Below are 18895 nucleotides of genomic sequence, written 5' to 3'. Positions count from 1 at the left end.
TAATTGGCTCCTGGAAAAAATATAGAATAAAACTCTGGCCATCCAACTCACAGGATCCTCTCTCCCCCCCAAATTATTCATGAGACCAAATTCTCCTGAGAGTGGAGCTTTAACTCTTTAATCATCTTTACAAACTTTTAAATTTCTTGGAACGTGTCTAGAATGGACCTGAAAAGTCCGAAGAGGTTTTGCTTTAGCTGTGATCCAGCTGTTTTCTCATAAGGGACTTCTGGCTTTTATTAAAACCAGGGTTTCAAAGCAACTGGAGGTCCTCTGTTAGTTACCAGTTCTAAAGAATCCGCAGTGCCTTTGCTGACTATCACCACTTGCTCATAATAAATCTGGGATTCGAGGCCAGGAAATTAAATGAACTGTAGAAGCATTTTTTTTTTAAATTTTCAACTAGACTGATGGCTATTTTTTTTTTTTCTGGAACTACCAAAGCAAAACCCAGCCTGGGGAATCTATTTAGTTCCTCTTGCTACCACATCCCTGAATAGGTCCAATATACTTATGCATTTCTTCAGGTCTTGCATGTTCTTCATTAAATGAGTTGATTGTGCTGCAACTTTAAATTTTCAAAAATGCTTATTTCACTTTGGTGTTTGGGGTGATTATTTCTTCCTACTTGTTTGAGTCTCTGCAAATAACCAGACTCTTCCTGTCTCCTCTTCCTTTCCCTTCTCTGATACCACACATGACTAAGGTGCAAAGCAAATAGATGTTAAGTAAAACACCGACGTGGGTTCAGTTTAATCCTGTGCTCTGTCAACTCGCTCTACTGCCTAGCAACCATGGTGGCTCACCCCGAGTTCATTTTCATTTCAATGTGCCACACAGAAAAGCAGCCTAAATAGATATCGTCAGTTCTGAAGCATATAATCTGTAAACTACAGGAACAGGCAGATCATTTCCATTAGTTTCTTATGTAGCAAAAACCACAATTTTCACCCAAAGAGTGTAATTATATTCAAATTCTGAACGACTGCCTCGGAAATAGTTGAAATTCATAGTTTGGGGGAAAGTCACTCAGGAGTGAATATACATGGTTATGTTTTAACGTGGGGGGTGAGAGGAATATTTCAAAACAATAAAAAAGGGAGGGCAGGACAGTCTCTCAGAAAATGTGGCTTGCTGGTTTCCAGGGGCTTTATGTTTTCATAGCCACTCAATAGCTGATAAGCAAGAGATCAGGACTGGGGCTGGGGACAGGTCTTCAAAGCTGTGATCTTGGTCACCGCTTCTAGATGAAGAGCAGTAACAGGTGAGCAGACAGGCCATTTCCTTCCTGCTTTCTGGTGAGAACCAGGACAGACTTTTACAGAACCCTGCCTCTGAGTACTTTTTCACACTGAGGTCTCCTGTACAAAGGAGGCCTTCAGAACACCCTAAGAAACTGTACCTTGGCACACAAAGCCAGGCACCTATTAGAAGGATTCTCATGAATAATTTTTTTTTGAGATGGAGTTTCACTCTTGTCACCCAGACTGGAGTGCAATGGTGTGATCTCACCTCACTGCAACCTCCTCCTCCCTGGTTCAAGCAATTCTCCTGCCTCAGCCTCCTGAGTAGCTGGGATGGAGCCACGTGCCACCATTCCCAGCTTATTTTTGTATTTTTAGTAGAGATGGAGTTTCACCACGTTGGCCAGGCTGGTCTCAAACTCCTGACCTCAGGTTATCTGCCCACCTCAGCCTCCCAAAGTGCTGAGATTACAGATGTGAGCCACTGCACCTGGTCAAGAATTAATTTTAATGGAAGGCCTGGAAAGTCCAACGCTGGCAGAATATACGCCTGCAGGGCATAATCTAGATAAGAGGAGATCCCTCTGAAGAAAAAGAGGTGGGGAACAAGGTTGCAATTTAAGAAAGTGTCTTGAAGGACAGAGAAGTAGAGGAAAGAAATGGCAATGGACTCAGAGTCATGCTGCCTGAGCTCCTAACCAGTTCTGACACTAACTGGATGCTCTTAGTTGAGACCTCATCCTGCCCACCTGGAACATTGAGCTCTCTTATCTCTCTCAGTTCTATGAACCCACTGGTGTGCTTTTGAAGGGTGCATAACTTCCTGTGCCCTTTGCTTCTTTTATAAACTATCATCTCTCCTCTCCTAGTATCATGTGGATCAAATGATTGATTGGTCTCAGCCATTCAATCAACCAATGAATGATTCATTCATTCATTCATTCAAAAAAACACACATATCAGGTATGAATGTTTTGTCAGTCTGCTCCTTTTAATTGCTATCTCTTTAGGTTGAAATGGGTTCAGGCAGACTGGAAAACATTCCAATACTTATCAGGAATTGGACAGTCTTATAGACGCTTTGGAAAGGCATGTTAGCTGCGTTAATCAAAGTGGTTCATTAAACTGTGCACTTTATTCATGACAAAGGAGCTTGATGTGTTTGTGTAGTCTGTTCCTTGAGTTGACAGACTGTGTGGTACAGCAGAAAGACCAAGAATTTTGTGGTCACCACCAGGTTTGAATCCTGGGGTTACCACCATATTAATTATCCCACTTAATCTCTCTGAGTCTCAGTGTTTTTAACTGTAAAATAGTCACTTTATTAGGTTCAAAAGCTAGTGAAGATTAAATGAAGTCATATATGTAAAGCATTTGGAAGAGTACCTGTCACACAGTGGGCGTACATTATGTGCTTGTGTATGATTCAAGCAATCTCTCTAAAAATCCTAACTGTAAGTAGAAATAAACCGTTTCCTCTTTATAAACCCAGTTGCTAGTCTGCCCCCTGCTCTGATATGGCTCAACACAGCAGAACATTTTAAACATAACATATAGCTCCTTCCTAGTATTATTAAGGTGTGTTTAAACGAAAGCTGCATTCTTCCCATCTCAGCGTGACTGCACTCAAGTTGGATTGCGGGCTTTATAACATCACAGTGTGCCACTCTGGTACATTATGCTTCTTCTGTCTGAGGGGAAAAGAGAAAACTGGGCTCATGGCTTTGGCATAAGTTATTATGATTGTCAAGAAAATAGACCTATAAAATGCTGGCAGACTTGTGGAACTCAGATAGGTTTAAGATGCAGAGTGGCATCTTTGAAGACATACAAAGCAGGGACTCATGCAGTCCTAGTGCTGGAAAACATTTGGAGAGATCATCTCGCTCAAATCTCTCATTGTACCAACCAGGAAGACATGAAAAGGAAAGTTTCCCCCAGCTATGGTATTAAGGTACTTTCACACTACATGCCATGCAGAAAACTACAGGTAAAGCAAAGAATATAGGTTGGGAAATCAAGATACCTCATGGAATGTCTAAAAGTTAAAAAGATTCACATAATCTAAAAATATGATGTTATAATCCAAAGTTACAGAACTGGTCAGGAAGAAAATCGGGGGCAAAATATATATATATCAGCACCATGTCCTCTCAGTAAGAATTCTGTTTTAAATTCAGGCTTCACAAAGTCAGTTCTAAGAGTTCTGGCATAATAATGTGCTCCTATCTGCTCTGCAACCTTTGAGCCCTGGTAAGCGTAAGACATTGCATTAAAAGACGTTCTCCACTTCCAGATCTAAAGATCGTTGTGCTTAAAAACACCTGCTTCTTCCTAGTATAAACCAGATTAAAAATTGTAGTTTACAATGAACACCGAGAATCCTGTAGGAATGTTCGAATTCTGCACAGGTTTACTACAAATGGGATCCAATTCTGAATTTCCAAAATGGTCTCCGAGTATTCCTTGGAGTCCTCTCTTTTCACTTTACTAAATCTCTGAGCTTCTAAATGATTTGCTATACTGTGTTGGCCCATGCTAAAATTTGCCTGGCATGAACTTCTACCTAAGAACACCATTACCAAACATCACAAGCTGACTTTTGTCCCATGCTATGTTCTAGTGCCATAAACAGGAAAATACAAAAAAGGTTCTCTCATCTACATTTACTCAGAGTATGATGTAAATGAAATAATCTCTTGGAAGCAAAAGAGTCTGTGTGTATAGATAGGAAAGTGAGGAGAACCAGCAGATGCACATTCTTTAACAACAATCTACCAACCAGCAAATGATCAGCGCTGAAGCTCCTCTTTGTGCAAGGAATTCGAAGAGGGCAGCCTTATCATGAAAATATTTCTCATAAAATATGTAACCTGTACACATTGATTTACAATGTATAAGCACAACTTGTTTAATCTCTCATTCAATTTCTATGAGGTAAGTACGGGAACTATTATCATTGCTCACTTTAAAGATAAAGAGATTCAGTCTCAGTGAAACCAAGTGACTTATTCAGGTTCACAAAGTTTCTTAGTGATATAGTTTTTTAGAGGCAAAGTCTCTTAGAACCAAAGGTTGAAGGCTATTTCCTCCAACCACAGTTGTTCCGACCTCACCTAACACCACACTGTCCACTAGAACTCCATTATTATTTACCTATTATCATAATTAGCACACATTCTGAGCACAGAAACAAAGAAACAAATAAAGGTATTCCCTTTCCCCAAAGAACTGAATGCCTTGCTTAGGATTTAGAACAACCAGTGTTTTATAAATGACATGGTCTTTCAATCATCTCACCAAGCTTCACATAACCATGTCATGAAGTAGATAATTTACCTCATATTTATATTTTCAGATGAACTTTAGAAAAATAATGAAATTCATGCCTTTTTAAGTAATGTATTTTTCAACTGAGAAATGAAGAAATTTGAAAATTAAAAAACAAGAAATTTATACTTAATTCACCTATTTTTTTTTTTTCTTTGCACTGAAGGCTGACATGTGAAAGTGGTGGTTTGTGTCTCAGGAAAGGCAAAGAGTGAGCAACTGTAGTTCCGAAAAGGAGTCAATGGCAGGGGCGGAAGGTCTGGCTCAGAAGGGCAGCAGGTCTAGGTGGAGAACGCTTTAATGTGTGGACATGAGAGCATGTGTCTGCAGTCAGACAGAATTAGTCCACATGCACATTAAGATCTGGACTCAGTCACAGAAGATAAACTGAGAAGAAGGCAAACACAAGTCTTCACTGAACCAGTGCTGTTTTCCCCACATGTGTAAACATGACATTATGTCTTGGGGCACTATCTTATCAATTTTGTAAGTAGCTACCAGTGTCACTGAAGTTTGATTTTTCTGCTGTGAAAGTTTGAGTCCAATGGGGATTCACTAAACAATACAGCTTTACTTCTTTCCCAGTAACTGGGTCGGGGGTGGGGGAAGGGAGGCGGTGAGGAGAAAGGCCCTTACGGGCTGAAGTGTGTGCCTTCAAAATTCATACATCAAAGCTTTATTCTTGGTGCCTCAGAATGTTTGAGGACAGGGCCTTTAAAGAGATTATTAAGTTAAAATGAGACCTTTAGGGTAGACCCTAATCCAATGTGATAGATGTTTTCACAAGAAGGGAGAATTTGGACACACACAGAGACACCAGGGAAGCATGCATGTAGATGATGGCCAGACCCTATGAAGACATGGGGAGAAAACCGCCATCTGCAAGCCAAGGAGAGAGATATCAGAAGGAACCGAACCTCCTGACACCTTGATCTTGGACCCAAGCCTCCATAGCCTTGAGCAAACAAACTGCTATTATTTAAACCACCCTGTCTATAGTACTTCGTTATGGTAGCCCTAGCAAACTAATATGAGAAGGAAAGTATGAAAAGTTCAAAATTAATCTTCAGAGATTTGCCTCCCTCTCTGGTCATCTAGAGTTCTAGTAAAGCAAACTTTCGCAGGGCTGATAAGTTCATTTACTGAAATGTAAAATGGAATACATTCCTTTTTTAGATTCAAAATCTGAGGTGAAAGGAATCAAGTTCTTACTATAAAATTTCATCCCACAGCCAGTATGGGCAAGGTGTGTGTGTGTGTGTGTGTGTGTGTCTTTTCTCCCTGAAGAGAATTGTTCTAATTATCTTATTTCTCCTCTCTATGACACAGCTGCCCCTACTCCACACCACCCAATGATCCATGTTGAAAGTCCTGAAGAAATTTACACCAGAATATTGTAATCATCCCATGATGGTCTCTCAAGAACAAGTTTATCTCCAGACCTACTAGTTGCCAGTGAATTTTAGAGAAGAAAAACAAGGCATCTAGAGGAGACAAAGGAGAAACCAATTTAATTAATTCATCACTAAGGCCAAAGATATATAAATCTTATCATTTGATCTGTCAACCAACACAATGAATTATTCAACTCCCCGAATCTCAACAAGGAAGGCATCAAGAAAGTGGTTAGAAAGCAGCTGGCTGAGCAGAAGAATGCACTCAACAGATCAAAGCAAAACAAGCCCCAGGGCTGTAAAAACTTGGGGGTGGGTGTCTGGGACAAGAAATGAGTCCAAGAAAGACTCCGGGATCATGTGTCACAGGGGGCCCACCACCACAACCACCAGATGGGCTAAGATGGTCTGAATAGGACTTACATACCCCTCGCTTTTACACACACTCTGGTTTCTGAGCAAGAGATCTTCCTGCAAATATATTGTAGTGTGTTCCCTTTTAAAACTGAGCTTTCCAAGAGTTCTATGTCCTTAACTAGTCCCCACAAATGTCTGCAGAGCCAGGAAAGTATGCTATTTTGTGGAGAATAACATTTAAGGTAAACATAAAACCACTGTACTCTACAGTTCTGGTGGGTCTGAGGGCCTTTTCTAGGGTCTCTAGCCATTTACTTACTTTCTTTTTTATTTTCCATAACACTGAATTTTATCAGATGTAGGTTAGTGAAAACCCAGACTGGGGACCAGTCAAAAAGATTTATTTAAAGGAGACTGAGCAATTGATCCTTGAAGAAAACTGTCTTTAAACTACAAATACTGAAGCATTTCTTAGGTAGATGTACATTGGAGTTCTTTTCTTGTTGTTGCTGTTGCTATTTTTAGTAGAGACTGGGTTTCCCCATGTTGGCCAGGTGGGTCTTGATTCAAACTCTTGATCTCAGGTGATCTGCCTGCCTTGGCCTCCCAAAGAGCTAGGATTACAGGCATGAGCTATCGTGCCTGGCCACATTGGATTTCTTAAAGGTGAGAAAGAGGAAAAAAAACAAGGAAAAAATATACAAAACTCTCTTATGTAACTAAAGCTTGCTAAACAAATATATTTTACTATTTATAGATCTGTAATCACTAAACTACCTTGTGCTTTGATAAAAAATGATATTTACATATGGAAATAAAGCCAAGGATGAAAAGGAACCTGGAGGGATATTTTAAATAACAGGATACTGTAAGTCCTCCATTTTATAAAGGATATTTAGATTTTATATTAATTTCACTTGATATTTGGATTTCCACCCACTCCCTGCACTTTTAAAACTACGGAAGCATATATATAAAGTTTTGCAATTATTCCTAGCTGAATACCACAGTGTCTTATTTGGTTCTGTATCTTCAGCAGTAGCACTCAACCTGGCACATAGTAAGTGCGTAATGAGTATTGACTGAATGACTGGTGAACAGAAGACAGCATGAAAGTCAGGTGAAGACTCTAAGGGAATGGGGAAGGATCTACCAGATTCCCTTGAAGAAGAAAGCAGATCCCATCCTGAAACACAATCCTAACGTAAGGCAGTTTGGGATATCCCAGATAAGTGTGGCCTTGGTCTCCTCATTGACAAAGAATCCCAGCATCCTCTAGGCTGCACTGGGATAAAGACTTTAAGCAAATTTATAACATAACCAATTTTCTAAAGATTGGAACCAAGCACAGGCAAAAGTGTAGGTAAAATATCAGCTATTTGGAGGATTTCTGTTTCTTCCATCTATCTTAGCATGAATCCCTCTATAGCGCTGGATAGTGGGGAAAGGGGGTTGGGGCACCAACTGATGAGCAGCAGCTTTGAGGACTTTGGCTTCTCAGAAAATGGGCAAAGGTGTAGTTAGAAAAAAAAAACAAAAAACAAAAACAAACCTCTTAAGTCCAAAGGAGATTCTTGGACCCAAGGCTCTAGTTTTGTTTCACACCAAAATTAAGGGCATTTACTTCTGCACAGACAATAGAGAGGAGAGGGCTGCCTTTAACTCTGGAACAAGATTGGCAGTAAATCATCAGCAACAACCATCAGTTTCTTGGTGCCATGCCTCCTACCACCTTCACCCAAAAGATTTTTAAAACAATTGCTGTTAGCTAGATCTTTCCCTTGGACTAGGGAAAAAAAAAAACAAGTATGTACCAAATAAGAATGAGAGGTGCATTAGCAAAGCTCTGTGGGGTCTTCTGGTCCTTTTAGTTAGAGATGCAAAGGGTCGCAGCTTGGATGCAGAATGAGAGCCAGATGTAGGGATAGTTTGTTGATTGCTGCTTCTCTTGACTTTATCCTCAAAAACATCAATTAAATATGCAAGGAGCCTACTTAATATAGATGCATTCCTCCAAGCCCCAAATCAATGAATTGAGACTTCAGGATTGTAAGAGGATTGTGAAGAGTTGAATTCATGAGTTTTCTTATCTCAGCCATGCCAGACCCTGGAGTTCACTGTACTCTACAGCTCTGGTGTGTATGAGGGCCTTTTCTGGGGTCTCTATCCATTTACTTACTTTCTTCTTATTTCCCATCATGCTGAATCTTATCAGATGTAGGTTAATGAGAAACCAGACTGGGGATCAGTCAAAAAGATTTAAAGGAGACTGTGCAACCAATCCTTGAGGAAATAAATGAAAAAAAGAGTCATGTTTAAACTGTGCAAGGTTCAAACCCTCTATGAGAGAAAGAGAGAGAGAGAGAGAGAGAGAGAGAGAGAGAGAGAGAGAGAGAGAGAGACAGAGACAGAGAGAGAGAGACAGAGAGAGAAAGAGAGAGACTGACTTAGGGACCCCAGGTAAGCACTGCTCTGCAAATTCCATCACTTAATAGTATCTGCTTTAACTGTTTGCATCCTGAACAAAAGACATCAAAGACCCTGCCGCCCCTAACCTCTAACTGATGCATAATCTTCCTCTCCCTGCTGATCAGTTACAGTAATTAGCAAAATTTAGCTAATTATCTCTGAGGATTTCCATATTTAATTATGGCTATTAGTAACAGTCTGTCTGGCTTCCCCTTTCTCCCACTCCCCCCCCCACTTTTTTTTTTCTTTCTTACCCACTCCCTCCAGTCCCTTTCCCCCGTAAGAGCTAAGTTTCCGTGTCAATGAAATTGCTTTTTTGGTGGTTGTGGCTCTTTCTTCTCCTAGGTTGGTTTGCTCCTCTTTTTTTTTTTTTTTTGTTTGTTTGTTTGTTTTGGGAACCAACACCAGACCAAGCAGGAGTCACAGAGAAAACAGCCACCAGATCAAGATCAAGCAGTCCCTTCTTTTCACCATCCTCCTCCACCAACCTTACAGGCTTTGAGCTGCTTGACAACACGATCAAATAAAACTTAAAGAGTCCAAAAGAGCCCGAGTATGTGCTGGCATTTTCTCAATGTGCTGACACTTACACTACAGATGGCATAAAGCCGAAGCCCAGGGCTCAGAGGCAGCAGGAAGAATCAACTTTCCAAATGGGGTCTGCATGTTATCAGTCTTTAAAATACAAACAAGGGTAGGGACCCCCTAATATGGTTCAGGCTCCTGTTCCCTGGAGGGCTGTTTCTGCAGCCAGTCTTCGTTTCTGTGTGTCCTACTCTCCTTACCATCAGAGAGGAGTGCATAGTAAACAAATAAGGAAGCTCCTTTCTTTAGAACAGTTTACTACAGCAAGCTCCTACCTTAGCTACAGACATCGCCCTTTTAGAGGCAGCCAGCTAGGAGCTGCATATAATTTTAAAAGCCATAGATCTCTTCCTTCAATAGCCATGCAAGGAGAGTCACTGGGAGTAAAACACATCATACCTGTATTATGTGAACAAGCCCATCTCTGCTCCCTAGATATGAAATAACATTTGCATACATGGTGGAATTGAAGTTACTATCATTTACACTTGGGTAAATTATAAATGAACTTAGGCTTATCTTACATATTGGTTCCTCTCTGATAGTGATATTAGATGTGTAGTTTGAGAGATAGCTGCTCTTTCAATCTCTAGACAGACATGTGGGCAAACATAAAGCTGCCAAAATCAACACAAATGGCCACGGGTTGTTAATTATATTTTCTGCCTTCTTAAATTCAGCTACTCTTGGCTGACCTTTACCACACGGGCTACTTTATAACGATTCAATCAGCTTCTGGCTGAAAACCTGATTCCTGTTGTCTGCTTTTCCTACCCTGCCCCCACCCCACCCCGACTAGCTCCCAAGCAAGACCAGAGCAAAGAAGGGTGAAGGCAAGGTGAACGACTATTTCTCCAAGTACAGCATTGGGACTCATCTGTAAGTTGCCTGCCACCATGGGGGTGGGGAGAGTAGAAGGTTGCAAAAGAGAGAGTGTGGTGTCTGCAGCTGTGAATAAGGGAGCCAAGGAGAGAAGAACCCTTTAGAGAAAAGTGGAGGTGGGGGACGGGGTCTAGGGCAGAAAACACTAACCTTTAAGAGAAAGTAGAAATTCGCTTCCCTCATGGACATGCGATGCTTTTCATCATTTTAAAATTCATTTTTTAGAAAATTCTCTTCCCACCCTTGACACTACCTACAAGGCGAGAGAGTTAAGGAATTGCTATGCCCCATTAAAAGGATAAAGAGCAGAGAGACCCACCGTGCCCTCCTCGAAGGGAAACAGGGGAGCGATAGATAGAAATAGGCACTGAGTGATGCTTGCTGCCATGGAAATGGTGCTCGTGCTGAGAGTGAGACCCCGGCGAGGAAGAGGTGGAGGAGGAGGAAGCTACATTAGAAGAACTCCACACAGAGCTGACGATGCATCCCCAGAACAGGGACCAGATCCCAAGCGTCCAGGCCGGCCGGCGAGGAGGGCTCCGCCTCGCGTGGATTCTCAGGTGCATGGTCAACGCACGGGACCACTACAGATGGGCAGTTTGAATTCCAGCCAGTGAGGAGTAATGAAGTTCATGATGCCCAAGGGCCCATCGTAGCAGGAGGAAGAGTTGCCAGAATTTGGGGAAGAGGGAAGCAATATGCGCTTTCAAGACAATGATGAATCAGTTAAAAAAAAAAAAAAAAAAAAAAAAAAAAGATACTAAAGGAAAAAAAAGTGATAAAAAGCAAAGCCCCTTCTCTTTCCCAGGGCTGAAATTTAGGATGCCAGTGTCCTCTCAGGTATAGCAAACCTCCTAGGGAGCCCCGGCATGCCACGCATGTCAGGGGAAGACCGGCGCGGCTTCCTCCAGATCTCTAGGCATCTCGAGTCTGATGACTTAACTGCACACTCCGGGGAGCCACACAGAGGAAAGGCGTCAATGAAGGAAGAGAAGGAGGCAGCAGGAGCCCCGAGTGGGTTCAGGTGAGTTTATCCCAACATCCAAGGAGTTTGAACATTTTTATTTTCCTGTTTCCACTTCCATGCGATGCAATGCAGAACTGCCAGGCAAAAGGGGGCTGCAGGTGGAAGAGTTCTTCGGGTGTTCCAGGGAGTCTCCGCGGGAGCGCGAGGCTGTTAACCCTGCGCGTGCTGGACTAGCTCCGCGGAGCTGCCGCCGGCTTCCTTGGTTTCCCAACTGGATGAAAAGCAGCAGCAGCCACCGCAGCCAGAGGAAGAGAACAAGAAGGACTGGAGGGAAAGAGGAGAGGAGGAGGAACCCGGCGCGGAGCAGCGACCCAAACCAACGTGGCACTGGGCGGAGGGAGGCGGGTGGGCGAAATCAGGGAGAGCGCAAGAGGAGGTGCCCGGCAGGCGGCAGAAGGGGCCGAGAGGCGGGCGGGCGCCTGCGAAGTGCGCGGGCCGGAGAGGCACAGGTGAAGTGAAGCGAGGAGTTGAGGAGCCAAATTCACAAATGGGCAAGTCATATGCAAATAGCGCACTCCGGAGAGCAAATCAGTGCAGCCCCAGCGCTCTGCCGAGGGACTGGCTGGCTCCGGCGGAAGGAGGGGCCAGAGCGACCAGGAATCCCGGCCCTCCCCATTCAGGCACAGGCTAGTCTACACCCGCGCAAGCCTCCGGCACACACCGCCCACCCTCACTCCCCTCGCTTGCTTGGCTCCCGCTGGGCGTGTGCGCGCGCGCGTGTGACAACGACAGACCGACACTGCGCCTTCTGATTCACCCGGGCCATGAAGGCACCTTTTCACAATTTGGGAGGAAAACTAACCGCGGCGGCCAGGGCCGACGTGGCTCCAAACAGAAACGAAAATAAACCCCTTGAATCAGCGTGCGCGCTGGAGCTGCTGCACGCTGTGGAGCCGCACGCGCGCTCCTCCCCGCCTGGCGGCCACTCTCCAGGCGCCTGTGTCTCCAGGGGTTAAGATGCCCAGGGCCCCACCCGCAGGGCAAATGATGGGAATGTGAGTCCAGACTCTCAAAAGTGAAGGTGGAGCGGTGGCCTGCGGACTCCGAAGGGCGAAGGGCTGGGTGTCTGGCAGCCCTTCCAGAAGGTGGCTGCCACCCCCGGTGAAGGATGCTGTTGGGATTCCAAATCCAGAGGTTATTGTCCATGCCTGTGGTCCTGATAAAAAAAAAAAAAAAAAACTTCAGAAGGGGAGAGGGCCACATCGGCTGGCTCAGAGAGAAGTGACCGGCCTGTCCGGAACCGGCTGCAAAAGGGCTGCCCCACGTGGGTGAAGTCCCCTGGGCACTGGGCATCGAAGACAACACGGTGTTTACCCCAAGACTGAACACTCAGGGGAGAGCCAGAGTGGTGGCACCTGTCCTCTGTCGTGGCCATCTGTGACTCCAGGAGGGGCCTGACCCAAGGCTCTGCCAGGACACAGTGACCCTGTGGACCAGGCGGCATCACCCCTGCACCATGTCTGATATGCAGGAAGGACAAACCCAACAGGCTGCCCTCGCAGGACAAGCCGTTGTCCACACAGGTCTTGCTAGCTTTGACTCCCTCCTACCGCTCACCTTGGTTAAAAAGCCCATTAGATTAGCAGGGAGGAAGGGAACGTGAGTGAACAATACTTGCTGGTTAAAGCATATATATGTTGTACTTAGGAGGCTTTTTTTTTTTTTTTTTAAAGGAGCTTACAGCACCTATTATATACTCCACTCTCATTTTAAACCCCCTGAGGATAAAGAACAGGGATTAAGACAGTCCTATTTATCCTTGAGACACCCCAAGGAGATGTTGAGGAAACAGCATTATGTCTCTCTAACAGATAAAGATACCAAACCTACAGATGAGTTGCCTTCAAGGTCATCCATCAAGTCCATTTCAGAATTGATGGTAGTGAGTTGGTATTCTAGTTCTGAAATTGGTGTTATCTAAAAGCTCTGAGCTACCCAGAGTAAATGATACTACAGAGTCACCCTAACTGCCCTGGCTCTCAGTTGCAAGGGTGATCCAGGATCCACAGCCTCCCAGGAAATGGCCCTCTGACAAGGTTTTCCATACCTTTGGGTGTGCCCGCATACACAGTGTCTTAAACCAGCAGCATGCGCTCAGCAACACCACAGCAAGGGGAAGGGATGGTTTGTGGACATTCCATTGAAACCTCAGTTTCCTCCTCTAAAAAATGAGGATCATGCCTCCTCCATAAAATGAGGATCATGCCTCCTCCAGGTTGTTGGGGGTTTAAAATGAGAAAACACCCAGTACCTGGCAGTAGTCTCTGTTCACAAGAAAAATAAGCTTGAAGCTCTAAAAAGGTGAAGTACAGATTAAGTACATATTTAGGGTCTTATGCTACTATCATTGCTTGAAAAGCCAAAACAAATTCTTAACATTCTAAATATCCATGATAATTTCCACTCCATTCAACTACTCCTTAATTTACTCCCCCAGATGGATTTCCACTGCACTTTTGGCCTTAAGGCAGCCTAGATGATTCTGCTTACCCCTAATTCTTCAGCTGTTTCCAACCAGATGCCCCATTCCTTGCTATTCCCTAGTTCCCCAGGTCTTTCTCCTTTGAACGTGGGAAGTTCTTTCTCACCCCAAGGCCTTTATAGTGTTGGTGGCCCCTCTTATTTGGAAGGCTTTTCTCCAAGATTTTCATGTGATGGTTGCATTTCAAATGTCACCTCCTCAGAGATCCTCTCGGGTCCTCATCTAAAGTGGACCTCCACCCCTGAAAGGCATCCCCTCCCATTACCTTGCTTTATTTCCTTGACAGCACTCTCTATTTTCTGAAATTATTTTATCTATGTATTTGTTCATAGTCTATCTTTTTAAAAAGGTCATAAGCTCTCTGAAGGCTGAGTCTTTTTCATGTTCTCCCCTGTATTCTCTGTGTGTGGAACGACGAGTAGCACATAATAGAAGCTCAGTAAATACTTGCTGAATGAATGAACTCAGTGAATCAACTGCAGTCTCATACTCACATTTTCCTTATACCATTAATTGTGCTGATGTGTTTGTCCGGCTTTAGCAATGTCAATCCCCAGAGACAAGCTTTTTCAGAGTTGGGACGCCGACCACCTACCCACTTACTGTTTTTCTTCTTTTCTAAATTGGCACTAAGCATTGGACACTGCTTTGACTTCATTCTAAGGATGTGTGGGAAGTTCATATGGACCTTCCAATTAATTCTCTGCTAGGCGATAAGGGGAAAATAAATCCTTAATGCGGTACAAAATCTGGAAATGCTGCTGGTGCGTCACAGCTGGAACCATTCATTTCACTTGTCATACTTATAACTTATTTATTTACTTTTTGCAAAATGTCAGAAGAAGTCATCGTGAATTTCAGTAAGGCTGATTCCATTTGGGGACACAGTATTTATACTGAGAAGATGCTTCAGAGGACAAATGTAAGACGGGTCTATTTTACTTCTTCCACTACAAAGAGATAACCCCCAATTATCCTAATAAAATGCATTCCCTTCTCCAATTTACCACACCGTTCATTTTTTCATGTGTTTCTTACCCCTCGTGGCCCTCCCGCTAGTTAACACATTCCTATTTAGACTTCTTTTCTGAATCCTATTCTTCTTAGGTCTTTTAGAGCTAATGTTAATCTAACATACAAAATACATTTTTAAAGATTTTTAGCTCCAGTGATACTTTCTAAATACCACCTGTAGCTAGAGTTCAGCTGAAGGATTTGTCATCCCTTGTCCTACCATCAAAAGCTCTCCTCTTCCTCTTGAGTTGTCTTTTCTAGTGGGTCCTTTGAGTGACAACACTTGGGAATCAAGTGTACAGCTACAGGATGAAAACGAGAGTCCACTTTTAAGACAGAAAAGAAGAGAAGTAGATTTAGAAACACTACGCTCACCCAGATTTCAAGTTGAAAATATAAATAATTTCACAGGAACAACCACGCTCAGCTCCACTTGAATAAACCCCCCACGAAATCCTGACCATACTCTCTGGATCCTGAAATTTCTAAATGGAATACAATTTTTAAAAACCCCTCTATGACTTCAGGCTTTAGAAGTGGTATGATAGACTTTCTCCCCCGACATCATCCTTACCCTGCAAGAGAATGTTCCAGGGTAAGGTAGGAGCAGCTTTACCCATCAGACCCTTTGTCTTGTTTTGGTCTGTGCCTCAGCTATGCGACAGTTTGGAGAGTCTTTGGCTTCTAAAATAAGCCTTGGGATTGTATTTAAATGTGTCAGGCACCAGGAATCTAACGCAAAGTTGCTGTGTCCATCAGCTTATTTTCCACAGTACTGTACATTTCATCTCTGCACAGGCCTCTCCTCACTTGTATAGACTCTGACTTGCCACTTTGCTGCCAGCAGGAGACACCTGTCAAGTTGTTCATTGCAGGCACATCTCATATGAACTGCATAGAAACAGGAAGGCCAGAAAGCATCAGAGCCGCCCATTTCTGTGTGAGCCCTAAGCTTTTAGGTGAGGACCCTGTTTTTCCAAATATGAAGAGTAGAGATCCTTACTTTCTATCTCTACACAAAGGCCTCCAGAAGGCAATTTAGAGAGAGAGAAAGAGAGAAAGAGAGAGAGAAAGAGAGAGAGAGAGAGAGAGAGAGAGAGAGAGAGAGAGAGAGAGAGAGAGAGAGACAACTAAACTCTCATAATGTGAAATGAAATAAAAGTCCTGAAAAAATACTGGGAACTGTTAACATGGCTATAAATATATCCAAGGGTTTCAGTGACACCATAAAACAGTTCAACTTTGCTTTATTATATGTCAGTAGATTTATTTATAGCCACATAATTCATCCTTCTGCTCATTTATTTAAAAAAGCCATCCTACATAAAAAGCAGATTTTGATTATGTTTTCTATTTGGAGGCATAAAAGAGAAGCTTTATTCTTTTAGACATCACTTCTATGAGTATTTGATTAAAAAAAGACAATGGCATCCTTGTGTAAATTTATAGTTTAGAGAATGTATATACTGCTTCTGCCTCTTTAATTTATCCTTCTAATAAATATCCAGAGTTATTTCCTTGTCCTCCTTGTGGCTGAAATAGGGATATCAGGAGTTTGGAATGTTGGAAAATTTTTTTTTTAATCTCTTGAGTTTGAATAAGGTAGCTGGGACATTTACTTCATTGAAATGTATACACATTTCTTTAAGGCTTAAAAAATATGAAATCTTCCTGTGAAACCTTATTTAGCTTCCTTTGAACTCCAAACGAAGTTATTTTAATATAGAAACATTTTTTTCTCTCTTTCACTCAAAGACAGGGCTTAATTAGTTTCTCATAAAGAGATTTGGGCATTTACAACCTGTTAGTCTTCACTAAGCTCCCATTGGATATCAGATCTCCACTAAGCTTAGATCAGATTTTCAAAGGTCTAAACTTGGTATCCTCTGCATCATGGAAATCTCTATCCAGTTTTAAGGAATCAAATGAAATGAGTTATCATAATATGGTATCACAATAAAAGAAGGAATCTCATTTGTTTGTTTACAGGACCAAATATTAAAGATTTAGAGAAGACATTTTATTTTTATTTTTTTGGTAAAGAAGACTTTATTGAGAATCATTGCAATACGTATAGGGACCACTGCAAAGGATCTTGCAGTCTGGGAGAGAGAGAATGGGCCCACCACCCTGGAGGACATTTTGAGAGTGCATACAGATTTAGATCAGGCCCCGGTACTACACAGCCTAAGTTCAAATCCTGATTCTGCTTGTTAGCCGCTGTGAAAATGTAGTCAAGATCTTAGCCTCTTTGTAGTTTAGCTTCTTTATCTGTGAAATGGGAGTAATCATGCCATCTATCTAATAGGTTTGTTGTCAGGTTTAAAGTTAATACATGTAAATTGTCTAGAAATAGTACCTGACACACAAAAATGAGCAATAATAATAGTTATTATTTTATTATTACTATTATTTTTTCTCCAGATGAGAGAAAAGTCTTTAGTTTAGAAGACTAAACAAGAAAATAGTCTTCTTTTCTTATTTATACAAATCTCCAGGGCAGTGAGTAAACACCCTTCCTTCCACCCATAATTTCTTTTCTTTTTTTTTTGAGACAGAGTCTCGCACTGTCACCTGGGCTGGAGTGCAATGGCGCAATTTCTATTCACTGCAACCTCCACCTCCGGGGTTCAAGAGATTCTCCTGCCTCAGCCTCCTGAGTAGCTGGGATTACAGTCACCCACCACCACACCTGGTTAATTTTTTGTATTTTTAGTAGAGACGGTGTTTCACTATGTTGGCCGGGCTGGTCTCAAACTCCTGACCTCACGATCGGCCTGCTTCAGCCTCCCAAAGGGCTGGGATTATAGGTGTGAACTATTGTGCTGGCCCCCACCTGTAATTTCAAAACACAGAATGCAAAATCTGTCCCACATGTTACTCAACTCATGGGATTCTCTTTGCCCATCTTCTGCAGAAGAAGGGGCAACTTCATCACACTCTTCTTACAAATATCTTCCAAGCCAGCTCCAAAACAATGAAGCTCATGATTGGTCCCAGAACCAGGTCACGCAGGCTATGAAAACTCAGCATCGTTTGATAAGTAATTATTTGCCAGGACAGGGTAGAACTCTCAAGATCCAAGTCTGCTTTGGGATATGAAAGGGCTCTCTGGTGACTTCTCTTTCCTATTTCTTTACTTCTTTATTTTCTCTCTTTCTTCTCTAGAATAAAACATACATTCTAACAATTAGCCTTCTCCCTGGAAAACATGCCTTCTAAATATTTTAAGAATTTCCATTGGATTTATGTAGTATATTATTATTATTAAACTTTTTTTTAAAGTTATTGTGACTATACCTCTGAATTACGTTCTACTCAGGATAGAGAGAAACTGCAGCCCCTGTCCTTCACTTTGGTGCATTGATTCATTTACTTCATGGACACTAAATCTATATATACTATGGGCAAAGCACTGGGAGAAGTCCAGCAGGCCAAATAATGAAGAAATTTTAGGCCTTAGGAAGTAAATAATCTAACAGGAAAAAATAGAAAGAAGACACCTTAAACCAAATTAGACCAGCCATAAATCCATTTAAATATATAGCTTCCCAAATACAATGTGATAAGATCTAGAATAAAGGTATAAACAAAGCACATAGAGGAATAGAGAATGGAATTCATCTATAGCAAGGAGAAAATCAGGAAGGATTCATGGACAAGGTAACCTGTGAACTGAGCATTAAAAGACTAGAGTTCAAATCCTGGGTTCACTGGCTATGTGACCTTAAACAAGTAACCTTAAACTTTTGGAGCCTGTTTCCTCAACTGTTTTACAATGAATAATCTCTACCTCATGGAATAGTTTTGAGGGTTTGAAAAGAAGTCATCTTTGAAAAGAGCATTGTAAATGGAGGTTCACTATTATGATGAACTTGTCTTGAATGATTTTAAAAAGGGGAGTGTAAAGTAAGGAGATTATTAATGAGAGGTGCAATCATCCACAGGGGGCTTCCTAAAGGAGGCAAACCAGCCCAGCGTTCACTTGCCACTTAAACTGTTAAAGCCTGAAGAGCTCCAAAATGGGTCAACTTTTTCTTTCAATGAAAAAGGTAGGTATTCCATGGGATAAAGAAAGGCAAAGCAAGGCAGGAGAAGGGAAGGGAAGGGA

At 42.3% G+C, this 18895-nt stretch overlaps 1 protein-coding gene across 50 annotated transcripts in view; it reads right to left on the bottom strand.

The window, feature by feature from the left end:
• Window positions 1–18895, bottom strand: part of NRXN3 (neurexin 3) — a 1708033-nt gene that overhangs the window by 574902 nt on the left and 1114236 nt on the right. For 5 of the 50 annotated variants that reach the window (XM_054240676.2, XM_035262130.3, XM_054240677.2 and 2 more), the window contains exon 1: window positions 10581–11749. The exons of the other annotated variants lie outside the window; for them this stretch is intronic. In XM_054240676.2, coding sequence (XP_054096651.1) covers window positions 10581–10827 — 247 coding nt within the window. In that variant the 5' untranslated portion in view covers window positions 10828–11749. Of the gene's footprint in view, window positions 1–10580; window positions 11750–18895 lie in introns of those variants that run through there. 50 annotated transcript variants of the gene reach the window in all.

The sequence above is a fragment of the Callithrix jacchus genome, chromosome 8, assembly GCF_049354715.1.
Source record: "Callithrix jacchus isolate 240 chromosome 8, calJac240_pri, whole genome shotgun sequence".
In the NCBI taxonomy this organism is placed as follows: Eukaryota; Metazoa; Chordata; class Mammalia; order Primates; family Cebidae; genus Callithrix; species Callithrix jacchus.
This window is presented reverse-complemented; position numbering and strand designations above follow the sequence as displayed.